Source organism: Balaenoptera ricei, chromosome 3 (assembly GCF_028023285.1).
Source record: "Balaenoptera ricei isolate mBalRic1 chromosome 3, mBalRic1.hap2, whole genome shotgun sequence".
NCBI lineage: Eukaryota > Metazoa > Chordata > Mammalia > Artiodactyla > Balaenopteridae > Balaenoptera > Balaenoptera ricei.
Window position 1 is genome coordinate 8,296,286 of NC_082641.1, and position 16,769 is coordinate 8,313,054.

General features: G+C 44.9%; 1 protein-coding gene across 6 annotated transcripts; it reads right to left on the reverse strand.

The window, feature by feature from the left end:
• Positions 1–444: 444 nt before the first annotated feature.
• Positions 445–16,736, reverse strand: ATPSCKMT (ATP synthase c subunit lysine N-methyltransferase). 6 transcript variants are annotated; one of them, XR_009502209.1, is made up of 7 exons: positions 16,451–16,735; positions 10,640–10,929; positions 8,957–9,094; positions 7,347–7,397; positions 2,061–2,280; positions 1,120–1,283; positions 635–799 (listed from the first exon to the last, which is right to left on the reverse strand). XR_009502209.1 is itself a non-coding variant. In XM_059916099.1 (5 exons), exons 1-5 carry the CDS (start codon positions 16,461–16,463, stop codon positions 629–631), a joined length of 663 nt encoding a protein of 220 aa, XP_059772082.1. In that variant the 5' UTR covers positions 16,464–16,732; the 3' UTR covers positions 445–628. The 6 variants fall into 6 exon arrangements, 2 of the variants coding, with proteins under 2 accessions (XP_059772082.1, XP_059772083.1); XR_009502210.1 differs by having other exon boundaries at positions 635–880; XR_009502211.1 differs by lacking the exon at positions 635–799 and adding an exon at positions 811–891.
• Between the last annotated feature and the right edge of the window lie 33 nt (positions 16,737–16,769).

A 16,769-nucleotide genomic window follows, 5' to 3' on the forward strand; every position in this document is an offset into this window, starting at 1 on the left:
GAAGCCCACGCATCACAACGAAGAGTAGCCCCCACTCGCCGCAAATAGAGAAAAGCCTGTGTGCAGCAACGAAGACCCAACACAGCCAAAAATAAATAAATAACTTAAATTTAGAAAATATATATATAAATACCTCTCTAAATCCTTTAGAAAATTAATTTTGCCCTAAGTACAGAAAAAAAAGAGATAAATCTCAAGTGTGAATAAAGTTACAGGAAATTGCGAACATTTACAAACGCGTTCCCTCTTTTTAAATTGCTTCTTCTCATCTGTGGCATTAAAGCATGCTCTTTATAATGTGAAGAGTTGCTGACATCTCTCCCACCCATCAACATGACCACAGCTCATCCATATCTTCACACACCTGAGTGCATGAAAAGCAGTAAGCACATTTGTTTTGAACCCACCATGAAAGGGGCTTGAAATCTACTTGCTGTTCTCAACTTCTGTTTATTTTCTCCAAAAGTTAAGGAAAGCAATCATAATTTCTCATTCCATAACAAGGAAAAATATACTCTTTGCTGAAGACACAGTCTTAAGTCTCTATAAAATCAAAGACCCCCAACACTTCAGAAAACTCTCTGGATAAAGTTTATATTTGAATGACCAACTGGAAATGCACGGATCTTCAGGGCCTTTTCTTACTCCTCCTGAAAGAACTGGCATCGTAGGCCCACACGGTGTCTATCCCCTCCCCCGTGACCTGGGCCGGGGTCCAGTGTGGGAAGGGGAACCGGCAAGCAATGACTCTAGCCTCGTCCTCAAGTTCAAGCTCAAGCTTCTTCTCCAACTGCAGCATCTGTGGAGAACGACAGCCACCATTTCAGTGAGCGGGTAGTCGGAGGAAATGATTTCTCAATGTCCTTTTGTATCTGCATCCCTGAAAAAAACCTGTGCAAAATTACTGATTGTAAAAAGATCACTCCTGGGCATAAATACATCTTCAAATAATCCATTAAAATACAGAAGTCACATGAACAACAGTTATAAGAATATTCTAGTATCAATTATAAAATTTGCCATTTATAGCAGATGTGTACCACAGAGTTCCACTTTCCTGACTAAAATCATGATGTGGCAGTAATTAATGTGAGAAGCAGCCTTAAATTATTTACCTACCTAAACATTTCAATCTACCCTGTCTGAATTACGTATCTTTTTCCACGTTTTTAACATGTCTGAAATCAGGATACATCTTACAATTGACATTGTCTTAGAATTATAATTGGCAACATTTTTTTTTCTTTCCCAACAGCAATGGTACATCTTAAAATCAACAGCACCTAAAATCAACAAAAAATGGTATAATTAGACCATGAAAAAATATACACATTCTACCAACTTGAAATATGATGAAATATTTCATAGTTTTTAAAAATGTATCCATAATACACTGATAATTAATTTCTTGATAGTCAACATAACTTATAAAAAATAAAATCCTCTTATTTATCACTTTTGCATAATTTTATTACTGATCTATCTGTGAAGGAGGAGTTTTACTGCTTGCTAAGAGTACTGACATTGTAATTACGTCAGCAAATTAACAGCTGCTTACAGTTTTATCTTCAGGTCCTAAAATTATATTACCAACTTCACCTCCTAAAAACATCTTTTCTACTTTATTCCTTTAATTTGTTATTTTGGAATAATTTCAAATTTATAGAAAAGTTGCAAGAATAGAGCAAAGAACTCCTGTATTCCTTTACCCAGGTTCACCAATTTTTAACAGTTTGTCTTACTGCTCTCTTCCCCTCTCTCTGAACATTTTTTCTAAACCACTTGAGAACAGGTCGCATACAACATGGCCCTTTACTCCTTGGTACTTCGGTGTTTTCTAAGAAAGAGCCCCAGCACAGTTATCAAATTCAGGAAATTTAACATTGTATTCCAGTAATAATAATTCCAATAGCATCCCAATTTCGTCAAACGTCCCAGTAATGTCCTTCACATTGTCCCACAGCCGGCCTCCCACGCTGCATGGAGCTGTAACAGCTCCTCAGCCTCCTTTAGTCTCTCACGACAATAACCTCCTTTAAGAACACAGGCCCGTTACTTACCGGGCGTCCCTCTGACACGCGCTCATGATGACTTGGCGCTTGTGTCCTTGGCAACGCCCCACGAGCGGGGCTGTGAACTTCGCAGGGCTCCACGGTCCCGAGCCCACGGGGTCCTCCTGCTTTGAGGGTGACGTACCACTCGGTCAAGGAGTTTTCTGGTGTCTGCACAGTGTGGTTACTACTGCTCCTTTACAATGGGTAAGCAAGTGCGGGGAGACGCCTTGAGAAGAGGCAAATGTCCTGTTACTCATCCAGCTGCCCCCACTCCACGCAGCATTCCTGATGATTCTGCCTGAGTCAAGCTTTACTGTAAGGATTGAAAGTGGCAATTTGCTAATTCCATCCTTCCTCCCAGATCGACAGTCAGAACGTCGAGGAATAGCTTTCCCCTCTGTCTCTCCATCACTGTAAGTGTGAACTCCTGGATTCTCACTTCATTCAATGGATTACAACCCACCATCGTCCTTGTTTATTCTAGCACACAAATTGTTCCAGCTTGGCCACTGGGAGCCCCCTCAAGCTGGCTTCCCTCTCCTGTGGATGTGCCCCATCAAACATTCTGAGCACCTCCTGCTATTCGGGCTCAACAAAATGTTCCAGGCTTTTCTATCTTCCCTTCCTCAGCCCTGGGATCAGCCATTTCTCAAACATTCCTGGTTCCTCTGAGTGAGAAATGATATTTAGAAACCAAGATCTGAGCAAAACCTACTCCCTTTAAAAGTAATCAATTAAATCAAGATGAACAAATCAATAGGGCTTGTAGGAAGATTTTATTCCTCACCTATGTATCTTTAAAGAAAGGTTTGGAAAAACTCCTCTACATGACCTATGGCTGCAGTGAGCCAGAATTCTGATTCTTCATCAGAATCAATACCAAGATAACAAAGAATAAATTCCATTAAGGATGGAATATTTCCACTCTTTTAACAGCTAGTAAAAGACTGCTTTTGCTTTTTTAAAAAATAAAAAAAAAGGAAAAGTTTTGTTCCTTGAAGGAAAAAATTAAATAAGCAAAGAATAGGACAATATGTGTTTTTCCAAAATATCAGACGTTTCTTATGGTAATTTTGTTCACAGAAAGGACAACTATAAATTTATTCACATTACCATTCTTCTTTTCTCTTTTACAGATCTTTTATTTCAAAATGACTGTCATATGCTAAGTCAAGATAAACCTACAAATGAAAGGCACTATTTCAATCATAAGAAATTAACTGACTAAATTACACAAAAATATGCAACAAACCTGGGTCTTGATATCATACACAAAGAGAAGCCGTGATGTGCCCTGTCCGCCTAATGAAATTCAAAATTATTCATACAATTACACGTTTCAAAGTGACACGAACTTATCGTATTCTAATTACATCTTCAAAACTTTAAACGTAAGTTGAAACCAGCTCAAAGGCGTAAGACACATTAGCCAAGTGCACCCGCAGCTCCGAGCCGCTTGGTCACTCCTCCCTGGAACGGGCTTCTCTCGGCTTCTGGAGTAACCCACGCGCACACTCGCTTTCCTCCTCCCCCTCCTCCCCCCCCCTCCTCCTCCTCTCGAGTCCTTTGCTGGGGGCCAGGGCTCAGGCCTTACACGGCTCCGGCCCCTCCCCAGGTGACCTCAGCCACTCGTCGGCTTCAACTCCTGGCACTAATGCCCCACGAGGCCTCCCTCCCGCACCCCAGACTCCTGGCGTCCACTGCCGCCCACCTGATGTACCCACACGCGTCCCAGACTGCACGTGCCACGTGGAATTCCTGACCTCCCCTCCCACCCCTGCGCACTCTGCCTGCACCTTTCCGGCTCAGCAAACTCCAGCAGCTCAGGCCACACACCTCGGGGCGCCCTGGGCTCCTCCTTCCCTCAGGCCCCCGACTGGATCTGCCTGCTCACCCTGTCGGTTCTCTCCTCACGACGCATCCAGAATTGGACCACCTCTCCCCAGCTGCTCCTTCGACGGCCCGGAGGCCTGCCAGAGCTCAGACCCCGCGCCCCGGCTCCTCCCCGTCTGCTCTCCATGGCAGCCTGTGTCCTTCCCGCCCAGCCCCCATCTCCTCTCGGACCTCACCTCCCCCCTCCCCCCCGCTCCCCCCGCTCCCCTCGCTCCCCTCCTCCCTTCCTCGCACCCACCTCCCTGCTGCTCCTGGGACCTGCAGGCACACACCCCTCAGCGCCTTTGCCTTCGCAGTGGCTGTTCCTCTGCCTGGACCGCTCTTCCCGACCAGCCGGCCACACGGCTCCCCTCTCGCCTCCACGGGTCCCCTTTTCAGGACAGTCTCTGCCCCGTCCCTCTCTCGCTTCAGTTAGCCCCACGGCACTGACCCCCTTTTATCGCACGACATATTCCGTCAGTGCACAGACATCTCACTGAATATCTGCTCTCCCCACTAGCATATAAACACCTTGGGGCGGGGATGTTTTTCTTTTTCATCCACTAAAGTGTTCCAAGTGAGCAGAACAGGGTCTGGTGCTTAGTGGGCCCTGAATAAACACTTGTTGAATGAATGAATGAATGAATGATAAATGATTCGGTTGTGAATCATGTTTCTTGATCAGAACATGATGACAGTATTTTCATTCATCAAGTCATAACAGGATTCGTAACTAAAATAAAGGAGTCATTCTTTGAAGTTACGAAACTTAACAGCCCACTGGAAAAGTGTACTTAATGGGTATGTTCACACGATATTCATCCACTCGTTTGACACACGTTTCCGGGGCCATCACGGGGCCGGGTGCTGCTGAGCTGGAGGTCTGGCAGCGAGGACGACAGGCCCGCCCTGCTCCTGAGCTCAGTGCGCGGCGCCCATGGCCGACAGCACCAAAGCCATCGCGCACGGAAACGTGCGGCCACGTGTCCTCAGAGAGAGCAAAGGGCTCTGGAAGTCGGGGGCGTTGGGGCTTGTCTCACAGGGCGATCAGCGACGGCTCCTCGAAGGAAAAGACATCCGACCTGCGAGCGCTGAGCAGACGCTCCCTAGCCAGGCCCAGAGCTGGGGGCACTGAAGTCAGAGCGAAGGACACAGCCCCACACAGTGCGGTTTAAGGGCCAAGAGAAGGATGGAGCTGGTGTGCGGAGGGCTGGCGGAAGCAGGGCCACTCGGGCCACGTGGTGGGCCGGGCCGAACCCTCACTGCTTTCAAGCAGCAAGAAGTCACAGAAGGGTTTTCAACAAGGACACAACCGATCTGCCCCACGTTCCGAAAAGACACTCTCAGGGCATGAGCTTGTGTTAAGTGCGGCTGTTTACCATCCTAGCAGTGGCCTGCCAGGTCCACCGGCACCCTCACTCCTGTTACGCCGGACACACACCCCGGATGCAAGGTCAGGGCCGCTCCCATCTGAGCTACCCCTGCACAGCGCTGCTAGGAAGCACCAGCCCGGCACCAGGAGCACAGTGAGGAGGAGTAACACCAGGGCCCCTCCCTCTGAAGCTCCCAAAGCGTCCCCAGGCTTCTCACGGCCTACGTGTGCTTCAGTCGCCAGTGGAAACCTTTCCTGCCATGCTGGCTTTGTCCAGCCACCGAGCCACTGCCAGGAAACTGGCCAGGGAAATGCATTCTATTGACAGAAGATGGCATGATGGGGCCCAGATGGGCTGAAGAACTTTCCAGCGCTCACACGACCCGCCGAGGGCCGACCGGCCCCCTGAGTCCCCCAGGAGCACTCCCCTCCCCTCACTGCCTCCACGTAGGCAAAGCTGGACAAGGGGGAAAGCAGGGCCCTCCACCCGGAAACCGGGGCGCCCAGACCCACAGAAGCCACCTGGGCCCTGCACCCCGATCGATCCCCCTGCATGGAAGACTCCAAGTTGGCTGAATCCCTCTTATCCCAGGGAACGTGGGTGCTTCGTGTATTTCACCTGCTCCCTTTTTCTGGGAACAGTGAAATGCTGCAAGTTCCTTATTTAAGATTTCTCCGTGTACAGAAGAATGGACGATAATCCTAACAGTATTCATCAAAATAACAGACTCTTATTTCCCTTGAGTGAACAGTTCCCAAAACTGACTGCAAACGTGGTGAAAAGCGCAAGGAGCTGGAGGCCAGCAAAGGCCACTGCTGCCCCCTAGTGGGACACAGCTGCTGCGGCCGCCACGGGGCCTCTCGAGATAGCGAGGAATAAATACCAACTTTCTGTTTTTAGAAAGTACAGATTTCAAATTAAAGTTATTTGCCCCAAAATGCTAATTATTCTAAAAGAATGCCCAAACTTCACAATAAGTAGGAAATAACCATCAAATTCCATAGCAGTTCTATGATCCTAAATAGTTTTTTTTCTTTTTTTTAATAACCAGGGATCATGCCTTTCTACCTCTTTTCATTTCTATAACAGAAGTGTAGATGCGAAGGTTTCATCTTAATTTTAGGCTTGCTAAGAATTACGAACATATATACTCCTGCCACTTTCAAGGATATCTAACAAAAGCACTTCTAAATAGACTTTTTAAAGAAAATGGCATTGCACTGAAAGTCCTAATAGTAAGACAAAACTTCTCCAGCATTGAGACATCTTAAACAAAAATTAGGATACGAATAAGAAGGCATAACAACGAAAAAAGTAAATTTCTTTTTTTTTTAAATTAAAAACCATATCAGTCATACAGTGGCATTTCAGCAAGCATCCAATTTTACCAAGATTATTATGGCTACAATTATATATTTTGAAAAGTGAAGGGGGATTTCTTTCTATGGTCTGTAAACCAACAATTGCAATGAAAGCATCCCATTCTGGTCACCTTTCCAAAGGCTAAATTCAGGATCATTTTCAGTCTGATGCTGCAGCATTTTCACTTGTGAAAGTACAGAGTCAGAGTTTAATACAAATCAGTCAACTGAGGTCAACTGAAACTAGTCAATGCTCATCCACCCTGAAAATCATCTCACTGCAAAATCCAAGGAATGATCAACTCAAAGGGAACATTCCCTTAACTTTCCCAAGTGATTTCAGCAGAATATAAGTGAGTGAACGTGAAAATGTCCACCCATATTAGACACCAGGAGCTCATAAAGCAGTTTTCAGACTGGAATTTTTAGGGCTTAGGTAGATCACTGAGACCTTTATCTGAAGCAAAAGTTTTAAACTACAAGACTGGATCTTTTATGATTAATCTTCTAGGGCCCTGAAGTACTTTGTTAAACCAATGATCTAAAATCTGATGTTCCCTCAGAATCTCGGGAGGCTGTCATTTTGCACATGGGGGAGCAGGCCAGAGAGAGGTGGTCTGTTCGGGCTGGAAGCCCCCTCATAACCTAGAACCAAACACGCAGGGGGCAGGAGAGTGCGTACTCACCATCTGGGGCACACCAAAGATAACAACATTTGAGTACTGCGAAAAAGTGACCTAAAGGGGAGGGAGAAAACAATACACAGATTAATTTTTGAAAGCCAAACGTTAGCTTAAGTTTTATTTCAAAATGAGTAGCAATTTCCCATTTCACCCAACAGTGGGTTTTTCGCAAAGAGCGGTCCTTTTTAAGATTTCCCACGTTCACACTTTCACCCGTGTTAGTTCATCTGTTACAGTTTTCCAAAAGTTTCCCGTAAGTTATCTCATCTCACCTTCAGAGCCACTCCATGCAGGGCCGCCCGGGTTCAACTGTCAGGAAGGCAGTGACTCATCCAGTGACCACAGGTGCTCATCCAGGTAGCCCGGGCCGTCCGCACCCCTGGCCCACTTTCTACTCCACTCTCTACCAAACGAGCTTAGCAAGAGCTCAAGGGGTTTCAGAACCGCCTGTGTTTCCTGTTGCGCCACCCTTAGAATTCTAGTCCCCCTCCTCTTCTCTAAAATACTAAGTAAAAAATGCAATGAAATGGTCTTTAGCTGGAAAACTGGGGGGAAAAGTGCTTCGCCAGTCAAAATTCTTAGTGCCCAATAAAAGTTTTATTTACTCTATGGAGAGATCATTTACGTATATACAGAATAAAAAGAATGCAAGCAAAACTCGAGTGAATTTTTATAAGCTACTGATGACAATATTACAACAGGAAATTCTTATTTAAGAAAAAGCATTTTATGGAGCATTCCTAAAGCAAACTTACAGGGCACTTTTTAGAGAACAAGTAAACTTGGAAATATCTTGTGCTTTATGAAGACATGAAGGAACCATGACAGCATGGTTGGTGGATCCCTTCTTTTCTCCTGCACCATCTCTGTCTCTCTCTAGGTATGTATACACATACACACACACTCACACACATACACACACTCACACACACACACACACACTCACACATACACTCACACACACAGTCTCACACACATACACACATATACACACACTCACACACACACACACACTCACACATACACTCACACAGTCTCACACACATACACACATATACACACAAACACACACATATACAAACACACATATACACACTAACACACAAACACACACACATACACATTCACACACACTCACACTCACATACATAAACACATACACACACATAAACACACATACACACATTCACACACACATACATACGCATATACACACACATAAACACACTCACACACATACACAAACACACACACACACCCCTATTTACCAAGAATGACATTAACAAGTTAATGCCTATATTACGATGTATAAGACTTCCAAAAGAGATCAAAATCTTATCACTGCATAATAAATAGAAATGAGAACTTTCTTAATTGAGTAAATAAAATGTTAGTATTCACATGACCTATAAGTTATAAACCCGAAGTTTCTACTCCAAAGTAGGGGTGATTTGTAAAATGTATCAATTTAAAAGCTGTTCACATTTCATTATGCTGAAATATACACTTATATTTCTTCTTCTTTTAATACATCTTCAGTTTTCAGTCATACTAATCATGAACTATAAAGTTTGGGGGTGGAGTTTCCTAGCACCATCCTCTGCCTTACTTACCTTCCACAAGTCTGAGATGTAAAACTTGGCCGATGCTTGCACCCCTTCCCGCCGAGCGCAGTATCTGGAGTACCAGACGAGCCAGGGGTTTAATTCATAACCCACAGCTGTGAATCCTTCCTTTGCAGCTGCTATTACCTGTGGAGAGAGGCCATATTCAAAATAAGAAAAACATCAACTCACATGGTCAAATCATATGAAAACTTCCTATTTATTGTCTATAATCATAAAACATCCAATCAAAAGGTGTTTGTTCAAGACACCATTTAAAGGTGGAGCTCTGAAGTTACAATAGCTTTGTGGACAACGTAATGCCCGTCCATTTAAACTCAGTTTTCTTATTTTTCTGTCAAAGATTTCACCTTGAGCATCAGAACAGACAGGCTTGCTTTGGACAGCTGCCTAATTCATTCTGGACTGGCCCACCCCAGGAAGGGCTGACAAAAAGTTTGTGAAAACCTGCCTTCTCCTCCATCACTGACGGACAGCAGCAGGCGAACTGAGCGAGCCCAGAGCCCGCCTTGTGAACTGGCTGTAACACGCAACGAGAACAACCGGTCAGTGAGGAACCTGCCATTAATTACACATTTCCTTGGTATTTAAAGATGGTTCGCTCAAAATCGACAACAGGTAAAGGCAAAATGGAACGAGTCAGAATAAAGTCAAGTGCCAAATGCCCCCGGCCTCCAAAGGTGAGAGGGACGGTGGGCTGGGCTGGGGTCTCTGCTCACCCTGTTTTGCCACCACTGTTCAAGGGAGCGGCCCTGAAGGAACTGTCCCATCTACGGCAATTTCCCAAGTAACTACAGTGTCGCCCCTCTGCCATTTTCTTAGAAACCAGAAAGAGACCATCCAGAGATGTAAAGCGTTCATATCTGGATTTTTAAATGTCCTCCTAGTGAATATATACATCTCCTGATTTCTTCAAAACAAGTCACTCTTGCTGATTATTCCAGGTCACTACCATGGAACTGCAGGGTCCACGTCTGCAGGGGCAGTGAACGGTGCTGTACCCTGCTGGTTTCCACACTAAATGTTTCCAGAACACGAGCCTATACTTCTGCTATCCTCACTTTCTGCTCATCATCTGGGTGGGGGCCTAAAGATGGCGCCACCTTGCCCAGCGAGGGACACCGCTGGCCAGCCAGTGGCTTTGAGTCTTTATTTATAGGTTCCCAGCTGGGGTCACAGTGAGCTGAAGTCACTGAAAGTCTGATTTTTGGAGAAGTGGGGCTCAACACATTGGCTCTTCCCTATTTAACTCAATATTACCACACAGGAATTATGATACTTGTATAAATACAGGTGAATGTAGAAGCATTTGTGATGCAAAAAATGTAAAACAAACTACATGACTTAACATGTTTCTTCTGGTTATGCTACCTCTACTGCCTAAGTTTTTTAACGGACAATTTCATAATTACAAATTAATTGTTCCTTTTTACCTGGCAGATCTACAGTGTACTTTCACCTTTAAGAAAAATTAAATCTGAGAAAAATAAATTCCAAAATCCCGCTGGAGGGCTTAGAAGTTCAGCCAAACAAACACAAAATTAAATGACTACTTTATTAAGCTGTCAATTTAGCAAGTCTTTGCATAAGCCTCGCAAGAACTGTGAAACAGAAATTTTAAACCTTAAAACCTAAAAAAAATAAATCTTAAAACATCTTCCCATAACTCACGATACGCCCGTCGCCACTACCGATGTCTACCAGGGGTCCTCTCCTGCATCGCAACATTTTCACAACATTTTCAATCTGCTTTGCAGTTGCAGGTACAAAAGGCAAACAGATTCTTCGGAGGGCTGGTGTTATAAACGGTGTGGCCACAGCGTACACGGCCACCAGCGTCCCCCCAACAATGCCAGTAAATAAGAACCCCCAATTGCTTTTCTTCAAACTGTTGCCCTCAAGACTTGTAGATGGAACACATCCTGACTGCCTTTCTTCTTTAAGTGTTTCTGGGGGTGTCCCTGGATTGAGAGCAAGCAGAAAAGATATATGTAGCACCAAATCGGAAATCCAAGGTAGTGTTTTTTTTTTACAGTTATTATTGACAAATAAACTCATGCTTTTTAAAGGATAATTTTGCTCAATGCAATTTAAATTACAAATGTAGAAGTCCACAATGAGTTCTAGAGTCCAGCAACTAAAGTGTTTTACAGAAAATTATTCAATACTCATGGAAGACTAAAACCTTTTCTTTCCAACATATTGATTTTTTTTCTAGGCATCAACCTTAGAAAACAATGTGTTCCAATCTATTTGGTATTTTATGAATCAGTATCCATTAATTCAAATATTAACTATGTACTCCATATTTTTATGGTTCAGAACAAAGCCCCATAAAGAAATAAGCATGAAAATGTCTGATTATTACCCTATTTCAAATAGGATGAAAGTATTCTACATCAAAATTGGTCAGGCATCAATAATCCAGTTGTACAAATTCTGAAGTAACAGAGGAGACAAAATTCAGGTTTTACTGAATATGGTAATAAGGAGATTTTTAAAGCAGATCCACAAAGAACAAAAAATAAAATAAGCATTTCAATGCTATCACAAGTACAGAATAAAGCAAACTCTAGTCACCGATTACAGAGGAAACAAATGGTAACTTACATAACCTCCTGTTGAGTTTTATCCCTTAAAAGGTATTCCTAATAGGAGCTCAAGTTTTTTAAGTTGAAACTGACTTGAAATTAATTTCTAAATGGATTAATGATGAGCAGAGCACAGAGCAAAGGGCACGGCGGCAGAGGCTGCCAAGGTCAGGACCCTGGCTCCGCCCCTCACTGAGAGCTGTGACCCCTCACCTCTCCGAACCCCAGTCTCCTCCTCTGTAAGGTGAGGATCATGGGATCCTTGTGAGGATGAAACAAGGGGACACAGGAAGAGCACTCAGAACAGCGCCCAGCACTTGAACCCCACAGGGAACACGACCATTGCTGCCCTGAACCAGCTCTCGATCTCACTGGGGCGCTAAGACCAAAACCACAGGAATCTGTAGGAGAAAGGAGAGTGAGAGGAGGGGCGACAACAGAGTCTTATCATTCGAAGACATTAGTGTTCATAGTTTTGGCGTCAGTAAGCCGTACAAAAGGCCCACTGGGTTAGTCTCCTGCTGCTGCTGTTAAGAAATTACCACAAAGTTGGTGGGTTAAAACAACACGCATTTATTAACGTACAGTTCTGGAGGTCAGATGTCTGAAATAGGCTGGCTGTGCTGTGTTCCTTCTGGAAGCTCTAGGGTAGGATGGCCACCCGCATTCCTCGGCCACTGGTCCCACATCGCTCAACCTCTGCTTCCATCGCGACACCTCCTCTGACAGCTCTGCCCCCCTTTCCTTTATAGGAAAGGAACCTCTCCTTGTGAGCACACTGGCCCACCCAGACAAGCCAGGATAATGCCCCCATGTCAAGGTCCTTAACTTACCCACATCTGCCAACTCGCTCCCCAGGTAGCGTCCTCACAGGGTCCGGGGATTCAAACACAGACCTATTTCCGCCTACCATACCCATGAGATGTGCTAATCTGTCACAACTGTGGTGAGGTCCAAATGTGAACACAGGACACGCCAGAAGCTGGCCCACGGCTGTGAGTCACCGCCTGGGGGGGGCGCTGACCCACCTCAGCATCTCCCGCTCGGTGCAGCTTTGTTGTTGATGCCCGAGGTCCCCTAAAGTGAGTTTTACAACTAGTGTCGGGGAGGAAAACCAGTTCAGACACAACAACAAAAGTCTATTGCTGATGCAGGCGATGGAGGTAAAGTAAAAGTAAAGTTTAGGAAAGTGATTGTGTTTGATAGAAAGCAAGAGTTTTAAATACATTCTCATTTATACTTTTCAGCATTGTATGAACTTACATGCTAATAGAAGTGCATTTGATTTTTTTTTTTTTTAAAGTCAAGGCACATCTGTCATGCCTTGTGTAAAATCCTCCTGCAGGCATTGCACTTGTAGAGGACAGTGGTTAGGAAGATTCCAGCCACACAACTCTGGAGCCTCAGAACTGAACAGGTTGTGTGGCACTAGTTAAGCTGTTGCTAAGGCTGTTTCCTTGCCTGTAAGATTCTAAGATAATACTAGCCTTACAGAGTTATTGGGTCAGTTAAATCAACAATGCATATAAAGCCCTTAGCGCAGCCCGAGAGAGAAAGTGATGACTACTGGCCACTATTATTATTATTCTCAATACTATCATGGGGGGCGGGGGGGGGGGGCTCAATAATTTTTGACAGCTTTATTGAGATGTAATTCATATATCATACAATTTGCCCATTTGATGTGTACAATTCAAAGGTTCTTAGTAGATTCAGATATGTGCAACCATCACCATAGTTAAATTCAGAACTTTTTCATTACTTCCGGAAGGAACCCCTTATGCTTTAGCCATCACCCCCCATCCTCCCCCTCACCCTCTGGCCTTAAGCAGTCACAAATCTGCCTTCTGTCTCTAAAGAAAGCAGACTTTCATGAATGAAATCATACAGTATGTGGTTTTTGTGACTTTTCACTTAGCATAAAGTTCTCAAGATTCATCCATGCTGTACCATGTATCTGCACTTTATTCCTTCTATGGCCAAATATGTAATATTCCACTGTATGGATAGCCCACATTTTGTTTATCCATTTGTCTGTTGATGGACTGTTTCTCTAGTCAGCGTAAGCCAGTAGGGAGTTGATTAGACCAACACGAGTCAGATGACCCAAACTCTGTTTCACCTGTGTACACACGGGCCCTTCAACTTAATCAGCAAAAGAGACGATGAAGACCTCCTGGTCTTCAGGGCCCCCATTAGCCTGAGTGAGTGGTGGGGGCCCAGTGGAGACAGTTACAAGGCAGGTTGTGAGAGATGCTCTAACGTGTACCAAACGCCATGGGAATACGAGAGGAGGTGGAGGAAAGGCTGATCCCAGTGATGGAACCGGGGAGGTGTCGGCAGAAACAGAATCTGAGCGGGGCGTGAGGGTACAGGTTTCCCCCGCTGTCCAAAAGCAGAGCGTTTCCATGAAATCTTTCGTAAGCCAAACGGCTTAAAGCAAAATAAATCTAGTGAAGCACGGATGCCCCCAGACACAGTTCAGGGCTGCGGCGGCTGGACGCTGAGCGTGGTTCCTGGGGTAGGAGCCTGGCGGGGCGCACACCGCCTCCGGGGCGGCTCCCTGCAAAACCAACTCAGCACGCTGCGTTCCCTTTTCCCCTTTTGTCATGAAAGCAAAAACCTTCTCTGCACTCCTTTCGGTTTGGGAAAACTGGGGCTAATGTAGGTTTTTCACAAAAGCAAAGTGGTGTGAAGTTCATTTTCAAAAAGCAGAGGATGCCTGCATTAGAAAAGGGACATTCTCAAAAGAAGGACGGACGCCTTGGAACCGAGGCATGGAAGGCGGGAGAGCAGTTTGGTGAGCACAGGGTGGGAGATAAAACAGGAAGGAGAGGGGAGCCCTTGAACGCCAGGTTAAACACGTACTTTATTCTTATGCACTGGGATGAAACTTTTTGAGCAAAAGCACTACAGTATTTGTGTTTTTAAGAAAGTCAACACTGGCAGCAGTGTATCCCTTGATGAAATCACTCGATCTTCTGTGTCAAGTTTTTAGACCTGCAAAAGTCTTTCAACGTCACAAAAATTTGCATGAGCTTTTGAAGAAGCTGCTATGTAAATCCAATATATATATCCAAAATATTGCTATGTCCGTTCAGTAAAAAATGTATTGATTTTTATCAGTGAAAAGCAATCCTTAAAGATTCAAAACTGAAATCAAGACTGCTTCTACAAATGCCTAATCCTCTGGATGGAACATGTTAGATTCAGTCTGCTTACTGTCATATAAATGACACAAGATTTCTGTCACATGTGCTCTTTTGAACATGGCAGCATTCCTTTATATGAGAGCTCTGGGGACCACTGGCTACTTTCGAGCACTTGGAGGGAGCCAGTTGTTGAAAGTAAATGACCCAAAAAAGTGAACTTCTGTTGTCTCCAGGCTTGCCTAGTTACTGACTTCTGATAATGGTTGAAAATCTTAATTTTCAGTGACAGATTTGGGTCAGCCAATGCTAGAGGCAGTGACAGAGGCACAAAAAGGTACAGGGTTCTTATCCAAGTTCAAGCCAAAGGAAAAAGGCCAGGAAGAAAGGACAGGCCTTTTAGGGATTGGGACCTGCCGTTTGTTTAAAGTGGGGTTTATATTTGAACGTCACAATATTTTAGGGCTGTTCACTGTGTACTTGCACATACATACTAGCTGAAAAACTACAGCATATATTTTATGTCCCTTTAACGTATATTATTTTGTCCCTTAAGAAGCCTTTCTTGTACTGGTCTAACGTCATTGTGTCTTTTTGAAATACAGAATGTACTGACATTAGAAAAAAACTTTTTTTCCATGTTTTGACAGGAAATAAACTGCATAGGGGACATCATTAGACATTTCCTATACTTCAGGACAATCTAATGAGCCAAATGGATTGCAGGATTCATCACAGGAAACACTGACTTGGCCAAGCCAAAGTGAATTGAGACCAAAAGCCAAAATGTCCTCGGAGCATCACTGAAGTGGGCCAAGCATCAGGAGAGGTTAAATGATCACCACCAACCATCCGGTGACGAAGCCAGTTCTTAACTTTCAGGCCACGCTTAAATGTTATAACCCACGCATTCATTTCAACATCTGAGCAGCCGATAAAGGCTAGGAATAATACAGCAGGGTTAGTCCCAATTCTACAAAGCTGGAGTGCAGGGAGACCGGAAACCCATAACAAATAAGTCTAAGCCTAGAAAGTATTACGTCGTGATCAGCACTCCGAAGAAAAAGCAGCAGAGGGGATTCAGAGGACCTGGCATTACTTAGATAGGGTTGCCAGGAAAAGATCTTTCAGAGGCAGCACAACGCAGGGCTTCAGAGTGGGACTCTTAGAGCAAGGCCAGGCCATTTTGCTTCTTACTAGCTGGGTAACTCTGGGCAAGTTACTGAAGTATTCGTGCAAAACGGTGATCTCCTTAACAAACACAAATACAAACAAATCTCTTTAACAAACACATAATACAAACAAACAGAGCTTGCTAGGGACCGGGCACTGTTCTCCCTGAATCCGTAAAGCCGCCGTAAACAGAGATGCTACTGTTATTATTGCCATTTTTGCAGACAAGTCACTTCCCCAAAGACACAGCTAGTAAGTGGCAGAGCTGTGATCCCCACCCGGACAGTGTGACTCCAGTGCCCACATCTCAGAAGATCGTTCCCGATTAAGTGAGTTATTCGCCCTGAAGCGCTGAGAACAGTTCCTGGTGGCCAGATACCAGGACCAGCACAGGCACGCGCCGCAGGCACAAGCACTGAGCACGGAACCCCAGACCTCGAGCCCGAGCAGCGGCCCCGCGGCTCCCCGTCCCGCCGCGCCGACACGGACCTGCGGCATCGCTGACATCCCGGCTGACTGACCACCAGGCCCAGGAGGCCCACGCCGCGCCCGCGCCCGGCCGCACTCACCTCCTCCCTCCATCGCGAGATCTCCGGTAGTTTTGAAAAAAGGAAGTGGGCTCTACCATCTTCTCGGAGCCGGGGTGGGAAGGAGGGAGAAAATAATGCTCTAAGTAAATGAGCTCCTGGTTGGGAACGACTATAAAGAAATAGTCGATTTTATAGCTTTAATAAATGTTGAACTTCTATCTACTCCTGGCTTGTGGGTTCTCAAGTTCCCGTCCGTGTCTTCCAACTTCCCCCCACAGCTTCCTGGATGATAGAAGTTTCCGAAGGCCGCTGATTCCAGAAGGTACTGTCCGGCGTTAAGCTAGTCTCTAGTGAGAAA